The 20,118-nt window shown below is 48.1% G+C and overlaps 2 protein-coding genes across 6 annotated transcripts in view; one reads left to right on the forward strand and one right to left on the reverse strand.

The window, feature by feature from the left end:
* The window catches only part of LOC134948397 (uncharacterized), a 245,576-nt gene that overhangs the window by 61,290 nt on the left and 164,168 nt on the right, over window positions 1-20,118 (reverse strand). For all 5 annotated transcript variants that reach the window (XM_063936340.1, XM_063936338.1, XM_063936339.1 and 2 more), the window contains 2 exons: window positions 14,512-14,645; window positions 2,425-2,604 (listed from right to left, as the gene is read on the reverse strand). The gene's annotated coding sequence lies outside the window, so the exon portion shown is untranslated. The remainder of the gene's footprint in view (window positions 1-2,424; window positions 2,605-14,511; window positions 14,646-20,118) is intronic.
* Window positions 3,003-13,486, forward strand: LOC134948399 (E3 ubiquitin-protein ligase RNF12-like). The gene is made up of 2 exons (XM_063936344.1): window positions 3,003-3,251; window positions 6,853-13,486. The coding sequence occupies exons 1-2, from the start codon at window positions 3,182-3,184 to the stop codon at window positions 7,476-7,478; spliced, it is 696 nt and encodes a 231-aa protein (XP_063792414.1). The 5' UTR covers window positions 3,003-3,181; the 3' UTR covers window positions 7,479-13,486.

Here is a 20,118-nt window from a genome sequence, read left to right on the forward strand (position 1 = left end):
TGGGAACTAGCTGTGTTGTGCAGCTTCTTTCCTCTGCCCCTGCCTCTGGCAAGAAAGGACGCACCTCGGACTTTCTTGTTTCTTTGTGTTCGAAAGGCTGCATTTGATAATGTCGTGCTTACCTAGGCTGTGCAGGAATATAAGGCAAAAGATCAGAATTACCAGCTATAGCTGTGGAGACCAGGTCCGAGATCCCTTCTGCACACAATCCTCAGCCTTCCATATGCCTCTTAAGTCGGCATTCCCTGTCCATTGCATATTCTACAGGACACGTCAAGCAGAAATCGACATAGCGTTGACTCTAGGACCCAGTAGACTAATGTCTCTTTGGGCATGTTTAATATATATATATATATATATATATATATCTTAAGACAGCATCTTTAATATATATATATATATATACATACCTGAGGACGAAGTAATTAAAACTTCGAAACGTTGTTTCATTCAACCTGCCTTTGCATTTTTTGTATCACCGGAGTGCCGCCGATTGCATACTATATACATATATATATATATACATACTAGGGTCTCAATCTCTGCTGATAAGGTACCTGTCCACGCTGCTACAGCGCTATAAACCCATGCCAACACAATCGCCGGTCTGAGTAGTGTACCAGAATGTGCACGCTATCTGCAGGATCCCTGAGAATAGCTGTTACGTCAGGGCTACCTTTTGGGCAAACGTGACACCCTAGGGGAAGATTCCCATCGTATCCTGGCCCTAGTAGGGAAAGGATACTGCCTGAGAATTCTTTGTGGGAAACTGCAGTCTCTTGTCTGGAGATTCCCGCTCTTTTTCATCATGAGAGGAGGGAAATTTACTTCAGCTTTCTTCCCCTTAAACATGTGTACCCTTGTGTCAGGAACAGATGAGTCATCAGTGATATGCAAATCATCTTTTATTACAATAATCATATATTGAATACTTTCCTGCCCTTTTGGCTGTAAATTTGCATTATCGTAGTCGACACTGGAGTCAGACCCTGTGTCGATATCAGTGTCTATTATTTTGGATAGTGAGCATTGAGAGACTCTGAAGGTCTCTGCGACATAGGGACAGACATGGGTAGATTCCCTGTCTGTTCTCTAAACTTTTGTGCAATAAATTCACCTTAGCACTTAATTACACATATCCAAACAGGTGTCGGCGTTGTCGACGGAGACACACCTCACACACACATTTGCTCCATCTCCTCCTTAGGGGAGCCTTTTACCTCAGACATGTCGACACACACGTACCGACACACCACACACTCAGGGAATGCTCATCTGAAGACAATTCCCCCACAAGGCCCTTTGGAGAGACAGAGAGAGAGTATGCCAGCACACACCCCAGCGCTATTAACCCAGGAATAACACAGTAACTTAATGTTAACCCAGTAGCTGCTGTTTATATTGATTTTTGCGCCTAATTATGTGCCCCCCCTCTCTTTTTACCCTCTTCTACTGTGTATCTGCAGGGGAGAGACTGGGGAGCTTCCTCTCAGCGGTGCTGTGGAGAAAAAACATGGGGCTGGTGAGTGCTGAGGAAGAAGCCACGCCCCCTCGACGGCGGGCTTCTGTCCCGCTTAAATATACATTTACTTGGCGGGGTCTCATACATATATACAGTGCCCAACTGTATATATGCTAAACTTTTGCCAAAGAGGTCTCAATTGCTGCCCAGGGCGCCCCCCCTGCGCCCTGCACCCTTACAGTGACCGGAGTATGTGAGGTGTGTGTGGGAGCAATGGCGCACAGCTGCAGTGCTGTGCGCTACCTCAGTGAAGACTGGAGTCTTCTGCCACCGATTTCGAAGTCTTCTTGCTTCTTATGTTCACCCGGCTTCTGTCTTCCGGCTCTGCGAGGGGGACGGCGACGCGGCTCTGGGATCGGACGACGAGGGTGAGATCCTGTGTACGATCCCTCTGGAGCTAATGGTGTCCAGTAGCCTAAGAAGCAGGACCTATCTTCAGAGAGTAGGGCTGCTTCTTTCCCCTCAGTCCCACGATGCAGGGAGTCTGTTGCCAGCAGAGCTCCCTGAAAATAAAAAACCTAACAAAATACTTTCTTACAGCAAGCTCAGGAGAGCTCACTGAACAGCACCCAGCTCGTCCGGGCACAGATTCAAAACTGAGGTCTGGAGGAGGGACATAGAGGGAGGAGCTAGAGCACACCAGAATCTAAATTCTTTCTTAAAGTGCCCATGTCTCCTGCGGAGCCCGTCTATTCCCCATGGTCCTTACGGAGTCCCCAGCATCCACTAGGACGTTAGCGAAATAAAAATAAATACTGTGTCAATGGCTAACACCAATGTGCTGTAAGTGCTGCCATCTTGTGGCTAAATATTAAAAGTACAGTATACATCCAAACCGAGCCAAATACAACCAACAAAAATCTATTAAATACAAAAAAATTCAAAAAATCTAAGCTGGATACCTTATCTGAACTGATAACAGCTAACCAGCGGATAACATCCAATGCGTTTCACCACGACGCAGCTACGTCCTGTCACTCAGACACATTTTATTAGAATCTGGAAGAAGCGCAGTTCTGCAGCTCCTGTTCAAGCGGCAATAATCAGTCTCCTGGCCACGGCCACAGGATTGATAAGCAAGGCTGCAGATAAGAAATAATATGGAAATTATTACATTATCAATTGGGGGCTATGGATTAGTATGTTGCAGACTGTAGAGTAATGATTTGGAATTGAGAATTTACCATGAGACATACCAGCCACTATTACATACAAACACAAACTGTCCCAATTTGTGAACTTACAGGGGGTGGTACTTATGGGGTAGTGGGTGGGGCTTCATTGGAAAGTTTGTAGAAATATTGTGTAAGCTAGTCAGCAGTATAATTCATGATAATACAGATACTCAGTAGCTGGTTTTCTCCATGCCAGTAAGAAATATGGCTGACTGACTGCAGTGATGCGAGCAGTCGGCCATTTTTGTATATGGACAGGTATATGAGCCCAGTGCACAGCCACATCAGTGGCAGTTGACAGTTGAAGCTCTGGTGGCTGATACTATAGTCTTGCCTTGGAAGAGCGAGCTAGTGTGCTTTGGCAGCTAGTGTTATACTTCCAGCGTTTATCTTGTTGTTCAGAGCACAATAAAATCTGTGGTTTTCCTGAACATTTTTTTTATTTTATTTTTTTCTATTTGGTGGATTTATTGGACATCTGGAGATGAGCCGGAGAACGGAGCTGAGACGGCTCCTGGAGGATCAGAGGAGGTGGAGCCGTCACGGAGATCATGGTAAGTGAGATTTTGGGGCAGTGATTTCAATCTAAGGAGCAGATTTATCAAAGATTGGATAGAAATGAAGTACTAAGTGATCAGCTTCCAACTGTCATTAAAATAACAGGAGCTGACTGGCTGGTACTTTATCTCTCCCCACATTACCTTTCTCCAAGCTGTGATAAATCTCCGCTATGTCCTCTCAGCCTGTGTGGCATGCGGGTGGTAGTTGGAGTTAGCTGCACATTAGCTATATGTCCTGTCTTATACTATGTGGGAGATTCCTGAAAGCTTGGGGAGAGATAAAAAGGTCTATGTACTAAGACTTGGAGAGAGATAACGTGAAAGGAGATAAATTACCAACCAACCAGTTCCTGTCATTTTTCAACACACAGCCTATAGCATGGCAGTTAGGAGCTGATTGGCTGGTACTTTATCTCATCCACTTTATCCCAGGCTTCATACATAGACCCCAATATACCAACCAATCAGCTCCTAACATGTTACAGTCAGAGGGGGAGATATACTAAGCCTTATCCTTAAAGTGATATAGTGGATACAGATAAAGCACCAGCCAATCAGCTATGTTACAGGCTGGGTTTGAATGATGACAGTTAGCACCTGATTGGCTGCTACTTTATCTCTCCCCAAGCACCGATAAATATCCCCCCATGCTATGTTACCCTGGGTAGCATGCGGGTGGCAGCTGGAGATGTGGCCCCCATACATCAGCAATAAATTAGGGCAATTTGCCATTTTGCAGATCATTGTGTAAACAAAATCCACAATATATGGGGATCACAGATCGCAGATTCTGACCAGTGATTGGTAAATCAGGTTTTTAAATATGTTGATTTTCACAGATCAATTAAAGCTGTAGATTGCTAGTGTATGGTAACAATCAGCAGATTTGCAGACAGTTACTAGTAACATGATGAGACTTTCCAGATTCAGCAGATCTGTATTTGCTGAAAATGATCTGCAATCACTGAACAATATCTGTAATGTATGGGGGCAGATTGGTGGATTGGGGAATCTTTAACCACTTAACTGATGATGTTTCTCTCTAAAACCATTCATAACAGTGTTTTCCTTAAAAAATTTTTTACTAATATAACTTAAAAAGTATTTTTTTTCAGTATTATATTATCCTCATCTGCAGAGCGTATCTCCTTGTCACACACTGGGGGACACAGTGGGGTGGTGCGGGCGCATGTGATCTGACCATGCTGCACATTATCTCTATGCCCTGCCACACACTTTTTATATATACATAAACCATCCGACCCTTATGGGTACTGTTCAGTAATAACACCGGTGCTGAGGATTTGGGATCACACGTAACACAAGGCTGATTTAGGATCTATTGAGCTGCCATCTCTATTCAGCTGCTGGACCAATAGGGGGGTGACGCAGTCTGATAACAATGCAATGTGCTCCGAGTGCCTAAATGAACTGGCAATGGGGTGTGATAGATAGTGAAATAAGAAGATCATGGACGGGTGCGAGTGGTGCCGCATTAAACCCTGTGGAGGCCCCTAGGCAGCCGAAATCTCAGAGCCCCCCTCACAAACTATCTCAATATATTTGTAATTTTACCAACCAACAGTCTACGATCTGGAAACTGTAATGTGAATCTGAGGTCTATGGTTTATGTACTTTACAGAGTATGGGAGATACGTTGGTCAGGTTGGAGGGATTACATGCATGGGCTGGATGGAAAGTTTTGGGGTGGAAAGAGGAGTGTGAGCAGATAGTGGGGAGTGTACGGGGTCCAGGGTTGGGTGAGATGTCACCAGCAGCCATGAGAAGGTGCAGGGTGAGATAGAGGACATGCCCGGATGAATTGTGGGTGTGAGGTGCTTCTGCTTATATAGGCCTGAGGGTGCACTGGTGCAGGGAACAAAGCAGGTCATGGTGCAGACTAGCGAGGAGGGACGCAGTGATGGGGAACTAATGCAGAGGGAGAAATAGGAGCTGACAGCTGAGCTCTGGGTCCAGCAGCTGAACAGAGATGGACACGGCCAGCTTGGCCCAAAGTAACATGGTGTCTCCGAGTTCACAAAATCACCAAGTCATTGTATGTTGTAAGGGGTTTCTCATACTCAGCCCTCAGGACCGCTGACAGGTCACGTGCTGCAGACCCCCTAGCTGGGGCACAGGTGGGCTCATCACTCGCTATATCTGTCACATTTCAAAACTTCCAGCACATTCATTCCTGACTGACACAGTCTAGGGAGACACAGGAGGTCTGGAAAACATGGCCTGTTAGGGGTGCTGAGGACCAAGTATAAGAAACACTGACCTGAACCATTAGAGCTCAGTCCTCAGCATGTTTTCATTTATAGACTAGTTCAGTATTTTTAGATGATTTTCCCGTTCTGCTACTCACTTATGTTCCTTACAGGCTAGACCAGACTCTCCCACACCCCTCACACCCTTATTCCCATCTCTTTATTACCCTACTCCCACCTATTCTACCCCCACTAATGCACCCTCACATCTAGCCCAATCTCCACTCTGAGCCGCTCTCGTTCCTCTGGTGCCTTCTCATTTATTCCCCCTCCGACCACTCATAGATATTATAGGGGCTCCTTGGGATACTTATGGTGGATCTGTCCGAGAATCACAGGGTTCTGGTCAGCGACTGATCGTCTGAATGTCACACTCACTGGTATTACCATTCCCTACTCCACTGCAGACACACACAGCAGTACTCACTCATGCAGCTAAATGCAGCTAATTGTACTGCTGCTGCTCATTAGAAACATCCAGCGCTGCCTCCCTTCTCTGCTCTACTCAACCCTATTTGGAAAATCTACACCTGGAATACATTTCTAGCGTCCTGCCTGAGCACCCCAGCCAGTTTGCATATATATGGGCACCTTATATTTGTCACAACGAGGCCTCCTCCACTATATCCCCTGCTTAGATCTGATATTTTATCACTTAATGCAGGCATTCCCAACCACGGTCCTCAAGGCACACCAACAGTGCAGGTTTTAGTGATATCCAGGCTGCAGCACAGATGGTTAAATCAAAATAACTGAGCCACTAATTAATTCACCTGTGCTGCAGCCTGGATATCACTAAAACCTGCACTGTTGGTGTGCCTTGAGGACCGTGGTTGGGAATGCCTGACTTAATGATTTGTCATGCCAGCAATCCCCCTTCCTCCTTCCTTCCTGCCTGCACCCCTACCAACACTCTCTTCTTTCTCCCCCTCCTCCTTTTTACCTCTCATTTCCCCTCTTGTCGCTTTTCTTGTCTCCCTATATCGCTTCTGTTTAGTGCAGCTCCCCTCAGGCCTTCTGTTCTACCTGCATTATTCTGTGTCTTTTCTTACTGGATCACCTAGAGATCCATTCTCCCAATGAGAGCGGCTCCTTATTGGTTGCTTTCTTGCTTAATGCTGTAATATTGCTCTTAATGGAAATTTCACTTGCAAAAATAACTATAATAAATGAAACAACTCTTATTCTGACAGTCTCTTACAGTGTAACACTATCAATGATATACCAAAATGTTTACTGTAACTCACGTTATTGATCGGCAATTGATTGGTACATGTTATCGATAGGTAATTGTTATGGCTACTATATAAGATATATCTTTTCAGATGATTCAACCCAGACCGTATTTGAGGAGAGACTGCGGTCTGAGCGCCGAGGAGGTGAAAGGAGAGCTCGTCAGGACACCCAGGAACATCTGCAGAGACCTCAGAGGGAGCAGAGACACCGAAGCCGTTCTCCTCTTCCTGCTCCTGAGATGGCACCAACAGACGGACCAAGTCCAGATCCTCTCCCAGGTCCAAGTCATCTACAGCCAACGTCTCAGCAGCCAGCGGAGAATAGGCAGAATCTCTCGGACATGGTGCACGAGATCGTCATGCAGATGAGGACAGCCGCTGAGGGAGCTGACAATGAGCAGAATATCCCGGCCATTTTGGAAGAGATCATCGAACAGAACAGGCCAGCTGTGGTGGAAGAGATGCACAGGCAGAATGTCCAGGCCCTGCAGCTAAGGATCAGATTTTTCCAATCTACCATCATTGCTGGGGATGAAGCGACACAGTCATGTGCCATCTGTCTGATGCAGTACCAAGATGGGGAGCGAGTGTCTACCCTGCCCTGCAGCCACAAGTACCATCCAAGCTGCATCTCACAGTGGTTTGCAACACATTCCAGCTGTCCCCTGTGCCGCAGAGAGTGCATCCCAGCGCAGATTGAGTGTTGGATCTCCTGAATACGGTAAGAGGAAGATCTAAATTACCACCTTCTCTAGATTCCATACCACCTCCTCCACTCTACTTTGGGCCTACTGCCCACACTGCTCACCGGGCCTAGTGCTCGCCTATTGTGCCATTCTATTGGGCCTAATGCCCCTTTTATATTGCCCGGGCCTAGTGCCTGCCTAATGATTCCCAGGCCTAGTGCCTGCTATGCCCACGGGCCTAGTGCCCGAACCATGGTGGTCTAGGGTGGGACAGTCTGGATTTACCCATCCTAAGGGCTGTGGCTGGACCAAGCTTGGCCCAGTACCCGCCCACCACTTGGTATTGCTCCCACCACCTCCGGCCTTCTTGGAGTCTTCACCTGGGCAGTGGTGGCCAGTAAAAGCTATTTTACATCGCACACCACTGTCCCAGGACTTCGACGTTTTCACCACATCTGCGGCGTTGCGCCGACTTATCCATCCTGCGGCCTAGCACCGGATAAAGCGATATCACAGCTTAGTGCCAACTTACAACACCTGTAGCCTAGCGCCGACTTATCCAATCTGCGGCCTAGCGCAGGATCAAGAGATACTACGGCCTAGTGCCGACTTACCACACCTGCGGTTAATCGCACAATGTAAGACTACTGGGCATTGTGCCCTTTTCTATACAAACCTTGTCGTCCACATAGTAGCTTTGGGCTTACCGCCCACTGTGCCCTGGCCAATTGTTGCTTATCTGTGGGACTTTGCTGCCATGGGTCTGTTACACGCCTACCTGAAATGATCCAAATGCTTTGGGCCTATTGCTCACCTACCTGAGCCTCTTACAATAGCTTTGGGCCTAATGATCACGGGACCCCGACCTATTGCTGCCGTTAGGGGCTGAAGATTCTATCCACGGGCCTAGTGTCCACGTAGTGTGCAGCTCTATTGGGCCTTCTGCCCACACTGCTCACCGGGCCTAGTACTCGCCTATTGTGCCATTCTATTGGGCCTAATGCCCCTTTATGTCACCCGGGCCTAGTGCCCGCGTACTGAATCACAGGCCTTGTGCCTACTATGTCCACGGGCCTAGTGCCCGAACCCTGTTGGTCTTGGGTGGACCGTCTGGATTTACTCAGCCTAATGGCTGTGGCTGGATGAAGCTTGGTCCAGACCCACCCAACGCGTGGTTTTTCGCCGGAGGCGGGATGTCTCCTACCACCTCCGGGCTTCCTGGAGTCTTCACCTGGGCAGTGGTGGCCAATAAAAGCTCTTTTCCATCGCACACTACTGTCCCAGGGCTTCGACGTCTTATCCACATCTACGGCTTAGCGTCGACTTATCCAACCTGCGGCCTAGCGCCGGATGAAAAGATAACACAGCTTAGCGTTGACTTACCACATTTGTAGACTAGCGCCGATTTATCCAACCTGCAGTCTAGCGCAGGATGAAGAGATACTACGGCCTAGTGCTGATTTACCACACCTGCGGTTAATCGCACAATGTAAGACTACTAGGCCTTGTGCCCTTGATACCAACCTTGTCATCCACACAATAGCTTTGGGCTTACCGCCCACTGTGCCTCAGCCTATTATTGTGTATCTGGGGGACTTTGCTGCCATGCGCCTGTTGCCCGCCTACTTAATATGATCCACATGTTTTGGGCCTATTGCCCACCTACCTGAGCTTGGTGCCTGATGACCACGGGGCCCAGACCTATTGCTTCTGTTGAGAGCTAAATCTTCAATCCACGGGCCTAGTGCCCGCCTAATGTGCAAGTCTATTGGGCTTACTGCCCACACTGCTCCTCGGGCCTAGTGCCCACTTATTGTGCCATTCTATTGGGCCTTATGCCCCTTTATGTCCACCGGTCCAAGTGCGCACCTAATGCGACCCAGGCCTAGTGCCTGCTATGCTCACGGGCCTAGTCTCAAACTCTGGTGGTCTAGGGTGGGAACATCTGGATTTATCCATCCTAAGCGCTGTGGCTGGACCAAGCTTGGTCCGGACCCGTCCTCCGCGTGGTCTTCGACAGAGGCGGGATGGTTCCCACCACCTCCGGGCTTCCTGGAGTCTTCACCTCAGCAGTGGTGGCCAGTAAAAGCTATTTTCTGTCGCACACCGCCGTCCCAGGGCTTCCGACGTCTTCACCGACAAGCGTCGGATCTTTGGTCTTCACCCGGCTGGCGGCGGTAGGTAACAACTCTTTCCCAACTGCCACCACCCTCCAGGACTTCCGGCGCCTTCCCCTGCGTCTTCTATCTTCAATCTTCGGGAGCTCTTCACTGCTCCCTCCCGGCCAACATACAGCTCACCCGTGCCCGATGCTGGCTGATATAAGCCAGTGTTAGGAGGCGGGGCTATGATGTAGCGAGCCAGGATTGACTCGCCGCCGCCGCCACTCGATGCAGGTACGCCGCCATTACACACGTGGAGCGGAAGAGGTTATTCACCAACGCCTCCATGGCCGCTGCTGAACTCTGCAGCCAGTTGGGCAGATGGGGACTGGACCAGACACGGCCCAGGTCCCCAGCGATGCCTGGTTCCACTGCCGGATCCTTCCCCATAGGACGGCACCAGGATCCCTCTTGATCCCAGCCCGACCCAGGAAAGGAAGAACAGAGCACATAGTAGCAGGTCCAGTGACTGCGCTAGTACACTGGGCATTGCTACACATGTGCAGTACAGGTCCATGACATTGGTCATACTACGGTGTTAGATTATCAGTGATTGACAGTCTGATTCCGCTTGAGGGTGGGGTGGGGTGGCAACAGCCTGTTTCTCAAAATGGATTTGTGTCGCCGCTGTTTTTAGGGAGGGACTAGGCCAGGATTATCCGCCTGAGGTTGTAGATTTCATGGCTCCTTCATAGTAGATGCGGTGGCTGACTTGCGCGACTCCTTGGGTCACTCAGCCGGCCGATAGTGTTGCAGAAGATCTGATACTGCCTCCTAGGAAGCAGCTCGGATCAGTAATGCACGCAGGAGGCATGACGCATCCTGCTGTATTACCATATTAGCGCTACCACTGCTGCTTTTGTATAAGCAGCAGATATAGTTCCTCCATCCACATCTGAATCAGGCCCACTGCTCCTACTGGCCAGTGGCCATCTTATGTGTAGCACTGGGGGAATCCTTTGCATACCCCACAGCCGTCCTGCTTTGGATAGGATAGTCCCGCTTTTCGGGAACTGTCAGGCTGTCCCATCCGGAGGGCGCTATGTCCCGGGGTGAGGGGAGTTAGGGGGAGCACTCTAACCCGTGCTCTGCATAGCATACATGCCATGTGCAAGGAATCTACCAGAGCCTGATTCAGGAGGCGTCTTATACAAATAGACATTGCCTGATGGCTTCTCTGATCTGCTGCTGTTCTGATCATTGTACCACCTGTGTTAGCATCGGTCATCTGAGTAAACCTCAGGCCTTGACGCACCAAGAAAACGGTCAAGGTGCAGTGACAGAACTTGAGAGTGTTGGGCTCAGGCTCAAAAATATGCTCTGGGCCCCCCTCCTCCGTCATACGGGCGTTTTCGCATCGGCGATGTCATTTATAGCTTTGGCTTTTGCTCCCCTTGTAGTGGCTATGGCCCCTGATTCTGCAGGGCCCTTAACCATGGTTCAGGGCTGGGGTCTTATTTCCGTCCCGTCCAGACCGGCGATGCAGCAGTTTTTGCAGGCATGTCAGGACATGGGAGCGGCTGTTGTCCAACTGGGTATGAGCGCACCTGCAACAGTAGAGTATACTAGGGCGCCCGCTATGGTTTCTCCTCCCCTTTTGCCCACCTCAGTAGCTTCATCTTCGGGGGCGGCTTTAACTCCTTTTTCAGAGTTTGGTGAAGAGCTGAGAGAAGATGAAGCTGTTTCCTCGGTAGAGGCGTTGGTGACTGGTCAGACCAAGACTTCAGGTGAGGCAGAGCCAGATTAAGGGGGGGCCAGAGGATATGTTACCTTGGGCCCCCTCGCCTCTTCGGGGCCCACCATGATGGACCAATTTTGTCTTTCAGAGATAGAGACAGCAGCTTTGTCTACATCTCTGCAGCGGCCGGGGCCACCCGCAGTCACAATCAGAGTGCCTGCCTGGCTGCTCCTCACAGAGAGCTCTGATAGGCAGAGCTCTCTGCATTGGATACATTACACCCACACAGCTGAGGCCGGGAGCTACTGAGCATGTGCAGCAGCAGATCAGCTCACATGGACTCCAGCAGTGACTCTCCTCCTCCTCTTCCTGTTTTAGTTAATTTTGTATGTGTATGTTTTGTAGGTATGATGTGTGTGTGTGTAGGTATGCTGTGTATGTATGTATGTATGTATGTATGTATGCTGTATGTGTGTGTAGGAATGCTGTGTGTGTATGTGTGTATGCTATGTGTGTATGTATGTAGGTATGCTATGTATGTATGTATGTATGTATGTATGGTGTCTGTGTGTGGGTATGCTGTTTGTATGTATGAATGTATACATGCTGTGTGTATGTATGCATGCTGGGTGTATGTATGTATGTATGTATGCATTATGGGTGTGTGTAGGTATGCTATGTATGTATGCTATGTATGATGTGTGTTATGTGTATGTATGCTATGTGTATATAAACATGTTATGTGTGTTTGTAGGAATGCTGTCTATGTATGTATGTATGTATGTATGTATGTATGTATGTGTGTTTTGTGTATGTATGCGTATGTGTGTTTGTATGTATGCTGTATGTGTTGTATGTATGAATGTATGTGTGTATGCATTCTATGTGTGTAGGTATGCTGTGTGTATGTATGTATGTATGTATATATGCTGCGTGCGTGGGGATTACGAATGTCATTATGCTGACATCGGCATCCCTAGCGGTGGAATGCCAGCAGGGGGGGCGAGCGCAACTTAGCCCCATGCGGGCTCGGTGGCGAGTTACGCTCACCACAGGTTTTATTCTCTCTCTATGGGTGTCATGGACACTCATAGAGGGGGAATCACCTACCTCGCCGGTATACCGGCAGTGGCATGGTGCCCCCGTTGGGATCTTCGTGTCTGTATTGTGACGGCCGGGATCCCGACTGTCGGTATGCTAACTGGGGATTCAGAGGATGATGGCTCTGCTACTAGCGCGGTCAGGGAATGGAAGCGTGCTGCTAAGGGGGGTATTCAATTACGTGCCTTTTTTTGACCAGTCAAAAAAATGGCACTAATTCGACACAGGGCATTCAGTTGCGGGCTTTTCACTCGTTTTTCAATCCTTTTCGCCCATGCCATTTCACTTTTTTTTGTTGAAGTCGGCACTGGCGAAAATTGCGCCAAAAATTAACGAAAACACCTGCGAATTTGCCAAAACATGTGTATCGGCGGTGGATTCCCCGAAACAAGTGGTTTTCGCCAGTGCCAGTGAATAGGGCGAATGTAAATTCGACCTAAAAATGGGTGAAAAGTGCAGTTCTTTCGACTGGTCGAAAAAAACAGTACTAATTGAATACCCCACTAAGTATGCTAGGCGAGAGGCGGTTAGGCGTGATTGGCTATGCTCTGGCGAGTTTAGATGGCAGGGCTTAGCAGCGTTTAGGCGCATGCAGGAATTGTTGCGCTGTTTGTTGCGTGTTGCGCTGTCTTGTACGTCTCCCCCTGTCCTCCCTACTCGGGGATTAGCTACTCGCCACTGTTGGCAGTGGGAGTTTAGAGGGATTTAACAATTTTTTACCTGGACTGACGGACTTAATTCGGCTTAATTATACTTGATTTGGCTAATTGGATTTCAATTATATGTCCCTCAGCAGGTTTTAAGTTTTACCTCTGACCGAGTTTACTTGTGTGACCCCCCCCCCCTTTATTTGTTTTACCTATCCTATTGTATCTATATGTTGCTTCGATTGGCCTGAAGCTCGTTTACATGGAATTACCATGATTTTTTTTTTCTTTTTGGCAGATCGCCTGGGTGATAGGCGCAAGGGTTGCATAGCTGGCCACGCATGTTTTCTGCTCAGCTAGGTTTATGGCTTTAAAATTAATGTATGGCGTAAACTTAATTTCTCTTTTATTTAACGTTTAAAGCTCATTTAAATAAATTGCTAACAGTTTCTGCCAAATTCACGTCTCCGTGTCGTTATTTTATGTAAGGTTTATGTTGGGCATCACTGATGCATACACAGCGCAATCCTCAGCCGTTAGGAGGGTGAGTATAACCCTTACTGCCCCCTGTGCTGTACCTGTATGTATGTTATCAGGGGTAAGAGGGGATGTATCTGAGGCCTGGGAGCCAGTAGGCAGGTTACTTATATAGCACGTCAGAGCTGCACAGCAATGTCCATAGGGGTTATACATGTAACATGGTTACAGACTAGCACATCTCGTTACTAATATACTAGATAATAGAAGGGGAGGAGAGAGCTCTACTACAGCAGCTACAGCTGACTTTCTGCGGGAGGAGAGGACACAAAGGGGGAGAAATCCTGAAGATGCCAGTGGCAAGAGCTGATCGGGGGAAGCAGTGGAGGGGTCATTGGCAGAGATAAGTGGGTGGGAGTGTAAGGTGATTACAGTAATCCAGGGGAGAGATATGGGGATGGTGAATGAGGGGATTTATTATCTTTAATGTAAGAAATGAGCTGATACTGGAGATAATACGGAGGTGGAAGCAGCAGGATTGGGCGAGGGTCTGAATGTGGGGGGATAAGATGGAATACAGATTATGGATTGCACCAATAGGTACCTTAAATGGCAGCCTGAAGAGAATGGGGGTCTCCTAACAACACCCCAGAATAGAGATCTGGATATGCAGAATATCTCCGGCGCTGTGTATGGTAATAATGAATGGGTTATGTCATACTCAGGTTACAGGGGATGTGTGTGACACACTTACTGAAAAGGGGCGGTGCTGATGGCAGCTGTCACAAGCGGGGGGCTGGGGGCGGGTAAGGTTACATAAGGTTACAGACATGTAGTGGTCTCTGAATAAGGTGGATATTTGCATGGATCACTGATTGCTGGAATTGCTCCCCCTGTACATGTGACTCAGACCCTCAATTACTGCACGGGGAATGTATCCTAAACACAGTGTAAATAATACATACGGATTACACAATATATAATATTCCAGTAAACACCTGACCGGTGCGTCATAGGCAGCGATGCTGGCTGTGGTGATTAGGACGCCTTTCTGTCCATCAGTGTCTGGCTCATTCCTCACCATCTCTGCTGTCACTAGACGAATAACATGAAACGCGTCGGAAATGTTCCCCTAAGAGATCAGCAAAAAATATAATCAACAACTTTTATACTCTTGAGAAAATCCATCTTGTTTTAGTCGCCAACTTATTATATTATAATTTAGCAAAGTCTAGCAAGATAATCATCCTGCCTCAGGTAAAGAGGAATTGCTGACGTGTCTATTACTCTGACTTCTCTATTCCAGGAACCATCATGTAATATAAACCAGCAATGCTGGAAGCCGGGGCATGGTTCTTTTTATATTAAACAGTAACAGTATAGTGACAATGTGTCAGTAGTGAGGTGTCTGTGATCTCCCAGTTATTGGGTGCGTTACAGAGAACACGGTCTCAGTATTAGCACATGGTGGAACTGGGAGCTGGTCAGGAAGCCAGACATAGGAGGAGATGTACCAACGCTTGGAGAGAGATACAGCTCTTTTTTTCAAACACTATAAAATGACAGGAGCTGATTGGCTGCTACTTTAACCCTCTCCAAGCTTTGATACATCTCCCTCAAAGTCTGCAGAACACACGACAAAGCCAAAGGAGATTACCAGTTATTTCCATCTGCAGCTAATCAGGAGGCAGAAGTCATTGTTACTCATTATGGACATTAGGCCCCTGGTCCCGGGTATATTCCATCTCCGTATTGGATAGTAACACGAGCAGAATATAGTGCTGGGTCACAGGTAGATAGATAGCTAGGTGCAAGTCTCTATAGAGTATTTCCTCTTACATCTAGTGTGACACTTGTAAGAACTACGCCCAGCAGGTGTGGTGACGGCAGCAGGTTTTTATTCACTGCAACTCAGCAGCCTAACGAGTGTCGACCTAAAGACTGGATACCTACCTGGCTTGCTGATCTCAGCCAGCTACAATACCTGGACCAGACCTGCCATATACCCTACATCCAGGTATGACCCAACTCACTCTGCACCTGATAACCGTTCTGGGCCAACCTAACAGCTGTGGCCCCAGGACCCCCTGCCATACTAGAAACCAGAATGGTATTTCTCTGACGTCCTAGTGGATGCTGGGAACTCCGAAAGGACCATGGGGAATAGCGGCTCCGCAGGAGACTGGGCACAACTAAAGAAAGCTTTTAGGTCACCTGGTGTGCACTGGCTCCTCCCACTGTGACCCTCCTCCAAGCCTCAGTTAGATTTTGTGCCCGGCCGAGGTTGGATGCACACTAGGGGCTCTCCTGAGCTTCTAAAAGAAAGTATATAATTAGGTTTTTTATTTTACAGTGAGACCTGCTGGCAACAGGCTCACTGCAGCGAGGGACTAAGGGGAGAAGAAGCGAACCTACCTGCTTGCAGCTAGCTTGGGCTTCTTAGGCTACTGGACACCATTAGCTCCAGAGGGATCGACCGCATGGAACTGGCCTTGGTGTTCGGTCCCGGAGCCGCGCCGCCGTCCCCCTTACAGAGCCAGAAGCAAGAAGAGGTCCGGAAAATCGGCGGCAGAAGACATCAGTCTTCACCAAGGTAGCGCACAGCACTGCAGCTGTGCGCCATTGCTCCTCATACACACTTCACACTCCGGTCACTGAGGGTGCAGGGCGCTGGGGGGGGGCGCCCTGAGCAGCAATAAAAACACCTTGGCTGGCAAATATATCACAATATATAGCCCCAGAGGCTATATATGTGATAATTACCCCTGCCAGAATCCATAAAAAAGCGGGAGAAAAGTCCGCGAAAAAGGGGCGGAGCTTTCTCTCTCAGCACACTGGCGCCATTTTCTCTTCACAGCTCCGCTGGAAGGAAGCTCCCTGGCTCTCCCCTGCAGTCTACACTACAGAAAAGGGTAAAAAAGAGAGGGGGGGCACTAAATTTAGGCGCAGTATATATAACAGCAGCTATAGGGGACATAATTCAGTTAGTCCCTGCATTATATAGCGCTCTGGTGTGTGCTGGCATACTCTCACTCTGTCTCCCCCCAAAGGGCTTTTGTGGGTCCTGTCCTCTGTTAGAGCATTCCCTGTGTGTGTGCGGTGTGTCGGTACGTCTGTGTCGACATGTTTGATGAGGATAATGATGTGGAGGCGGAGCAGATGCCTATAGAAGTGATGTCACCCCCTGCAGGGCAGACACCTGAGTGGATGGACTTATGGAAGGAATTGCGTGCACGTGTCGACTCCTTACACAAAAAATTTGACGACATGCCAAATGCGGGACAGCCGGCTTCTCAGCTCGTGCCTGTCCAGGCGTCTCAAAGGCCATCGGGGGCTCTAAAACGCCCGCTACCTCAGATGGCAGACGCGGATGTCGACACGGATACTGACACCAGTGTCGACGACGATGAGTCTAGTCTAATGTCCACTAAGGCCATTCGTTGCATGATTGAGGCAATGAAAGAGGTGTTACAAATTTCTGATATAAACCCAGGTACCACTAAAAAGGGTATTATGTTTGGGGAGAAAAAACTGCCCGTAGTTTTTCCCCCTTCAGAAGAATTAAATGAAGTGTGTGAAGAAGCGTGGGCTTTCCCTGATAAAAGATTGGTAATCTCTAAGAAGTTATTAATGGCGTTCCCTTTCCCGCCAGAGGATAGGTCACGTTGGGAGACACCCCCTAGGGTGGATAAAGCGCTCACACGTTTGTCTAAAAAGGTGGCACTACCGTCTCCGGATACGGCCGCCCTCAAGGAACCTGCTGATAGAAAGCAGGAGGCGATCCTGAAGTCTGTATATACACACTCAGGCATTATACTTAGACCAGCTATTGCGTCAGCATGGATGTGCAGTGCTGCCGCTGCGTGGTCAGATTCCCTGTCAGAAAATATTGACACCCTAGACAGGGACACTATTCTGCTAACCATAGAGCATATAAAAGACTCAGTCTTATACATGAGAGATGCACAGAGGGAAATCTGCCGGCTGGCATCTAAAATAAGTGCATTGTCCATTTCTGCTAGGAGAGGCTTATGGACTCGCCAGTGGACAGGGGATGCAGATTCGAAAAGGCACATGGAAGTTTTGCCTTATAAGGGTGAGGAGTTATTTGGGGATGGTCTCTCGGACCTAGTTTCCACAGCAACTGCTGGGAAGTCAGCATTTTTACCCCATGTTCCCTCACAGCCTAAAAAGGCGCCGTTTTATCAGGTACAGTCCTTTCGGACTCAGAAAAACAGGCGTGGAAAAGGCGGGTCCTTTCTGTCCAGAGGCAGAGGTAGGGGAAAAAGGCTGCAACAAACAGCAGGTTCCCAGGAGCAAAAGTCCTCCCCCGCTTCTTCAAAGTCCGCCGCATGATGGTGGGGCTCCACAGGCGGAGCCAGGTACGGTGGGGGGACGCCTCAAAGATTTCAGCGATCAGTGGGCTCGCTCACAGGTGGATCCCTGGATCCTGCAAATAGTATCTCAAGGGTACAAACTGGAATTCGAGGCGTCTCCACCCCACCGGTTCCTAAAATCTGCCTTGCCGATTACTCCTTCAGACAGGGAGGCTGTGCTAGCGGCAATTCACAAGCTGTATTCCCAGCAGGTGATAATCAAGGTGCCCCTACTTCAACAAGGACGGGGTTACTATTCCACACTGTTTGTGGTACCGAAACCGGATGGTTCGGTGAGACCCATTTTAAATTTGAAATCCTTGAACACATACATAAAAAAATTCAAGTTCAAGATGGAATCGCTCAGGGCGGTTATTGCAAGCCTGGACGAGGGGGATTACATGGTATCCCTGGACATCAAGGATGCTTACCTGCATGTCCCCATTTACTATCCTCACCAGGAGTACCTCAGATTTGTGGCACAGGATTGCCATTACCAATTCCAGACGCTGCCGTTTGGACTGTCCACGGCACCGAGGGTGTTTACCAAGGTAATGGCGGAAATGATGATACTCCTTCGAAAGAAGGGAGTTTTAATTATCCCGTACTTGGACGATCTCCTAATAAAGGCGAGGTCCAAGGAGCAGTTGTCTATCTCAGGAGGTGCTACACCAGCACGGTTGGATTCTGAATATTCCAAAATCACAGCTGGTTCCGACGACACGTCTACTGTTCCTGGGTATGATTCTGGATACAGTCCAGAGAAAAGTGTTTCTCCCGGAGGAGAAAGCCAAAGAGCTGTCATCTCTAGTCAGAGACCTCCTGAAACCAAAACAGGTATCGGTGCATCACTGCACGCGGGTCCTGGGAAAGATGGTGGCTTCTTACGAAGCAATTCCTTTCGGCAGGTTCCATGCCAGAATCTTTCAGTGGGACCTGTTGGACAAATGGTCCGGATCGCATCTTCAGATGCATCGCCTAATAACCCTGTCTCCAAGAACCAGGGTATCTCTGTTTTGGTGGCTGCAGAGTGCTCATCTTCTAGAGGGCCGCAGATTCGGCATACAGGACTGGGTCGCGCTCCAAGTGCGTTCCATCGGAAGATGTTGGAAACCCCGGTTAATGGATGACCGGAAGTACGTCACCGGAAACCCTCATGCGTTCCAAGGGCGTTCCACCGGGAGAAGCGCCGAACGTTCTGTTTAAATATGACTATGTCTCTCCTCTCAAGAACGTTATACAGACTGAGGAGATGGGGATTTATTACTAATTAAAAAGTGTAAAAGACTGGCTAGGAGATATTACGTACCATTTATCCCTGCCGGGACCGGAAGTCACATGAACGTCACTTCCGGTAATCACGACGTAATTTTAGTGATGATTATTTTAAAAAAAGTACTCAGAGTTCTGTTTTCATGAGACTCACCATCCTGTATACATGTTTATTTGTAGTATTTATGTGCAATTTAGGCACTATCTAAGGTTTATTCATTATTGTCAAGATATGACCTCTGAACCGGAAGTAATGATGATTTTAGGTATAAATAGGATATCCTGTTCACTTCACCCTCACTGCCTGATGAAGGGAGATTCCCGAAACGCGTAGCAGCAGGAGAGTGAAGTTTTGACTAAACCCTCAACAGGTGAAAGGCTAATCCAGACGATTGTAACATGGACGTGGGAACCCGGTTCCGGAGCCAGTTACCCTAAGGTCATATCTGATACGCCCACTTAATACTCTCATCTGGTAATCCTCCACCTTTATTACCCTCCATTTGGGAGAAAAATACTTTTATCAATCCAGATCTGCATTTTTATGTGTGTTTTGCATGTTTTATTCTTATGATATTATTCATTGTATTAAATCTTGCCCTAATCAAATATACTACACTATATGCTGTTTATTCCTTTTTTTACATGTGAAACGAATTCAAGAACATATGCATATAGGTAGTATTTAGGGAAGTATTACTTTTTATGTGAGCACATAAGATATAAGTTTATTCTTTATGTGTATTTTACGCATTTAGCGCACCCTATTGCACCTACTCTATCTTTTTCACCATTACATATCGGTATAAGGGAATACCATTGGTGCAAAGGGGTAGCTGCTTTTGCCATTGGCACCATATTCGTTCTCTTCACTTTCTCTATACCACAGCAGGACTGGGTCCTGGTGACCACGGATGCCAGCCTTCGAGGCTGGGGGGCAGTCACACAGGGAAGAAA

Source organism: Pseudophryne corroboree, chromosome 8 (assembly GCF_028390025.1).
Source record: "Pseudophryne corroboree isolate aPseCor3 chromosome 8, aPseCor3.hap2, whole genome shotgun sequence".
Taxonomy (NCBI): Eukaryota; Metazoa; Chordata; class Amphibia; order Anura; family Myobatrachidae; genus Pseudophryne; species Pseudophryne corroboree.

Coding starts and splice junctions, on each gene's coding strand:
- LOC134948399 (XM_063936344.1), top strand. CDS start 3,182: ATGAGCCGGAGAACGGAGCTGAGACGGCTCCTGGAGGATCAGAGGAGG. Junction 3,252..6,852: donor GAGCCGTCACGGAGATCATG/GTAAGTGAGATT, acceptor ATATCTTTTCAG/ATGATTCAACCCAGACCGTA.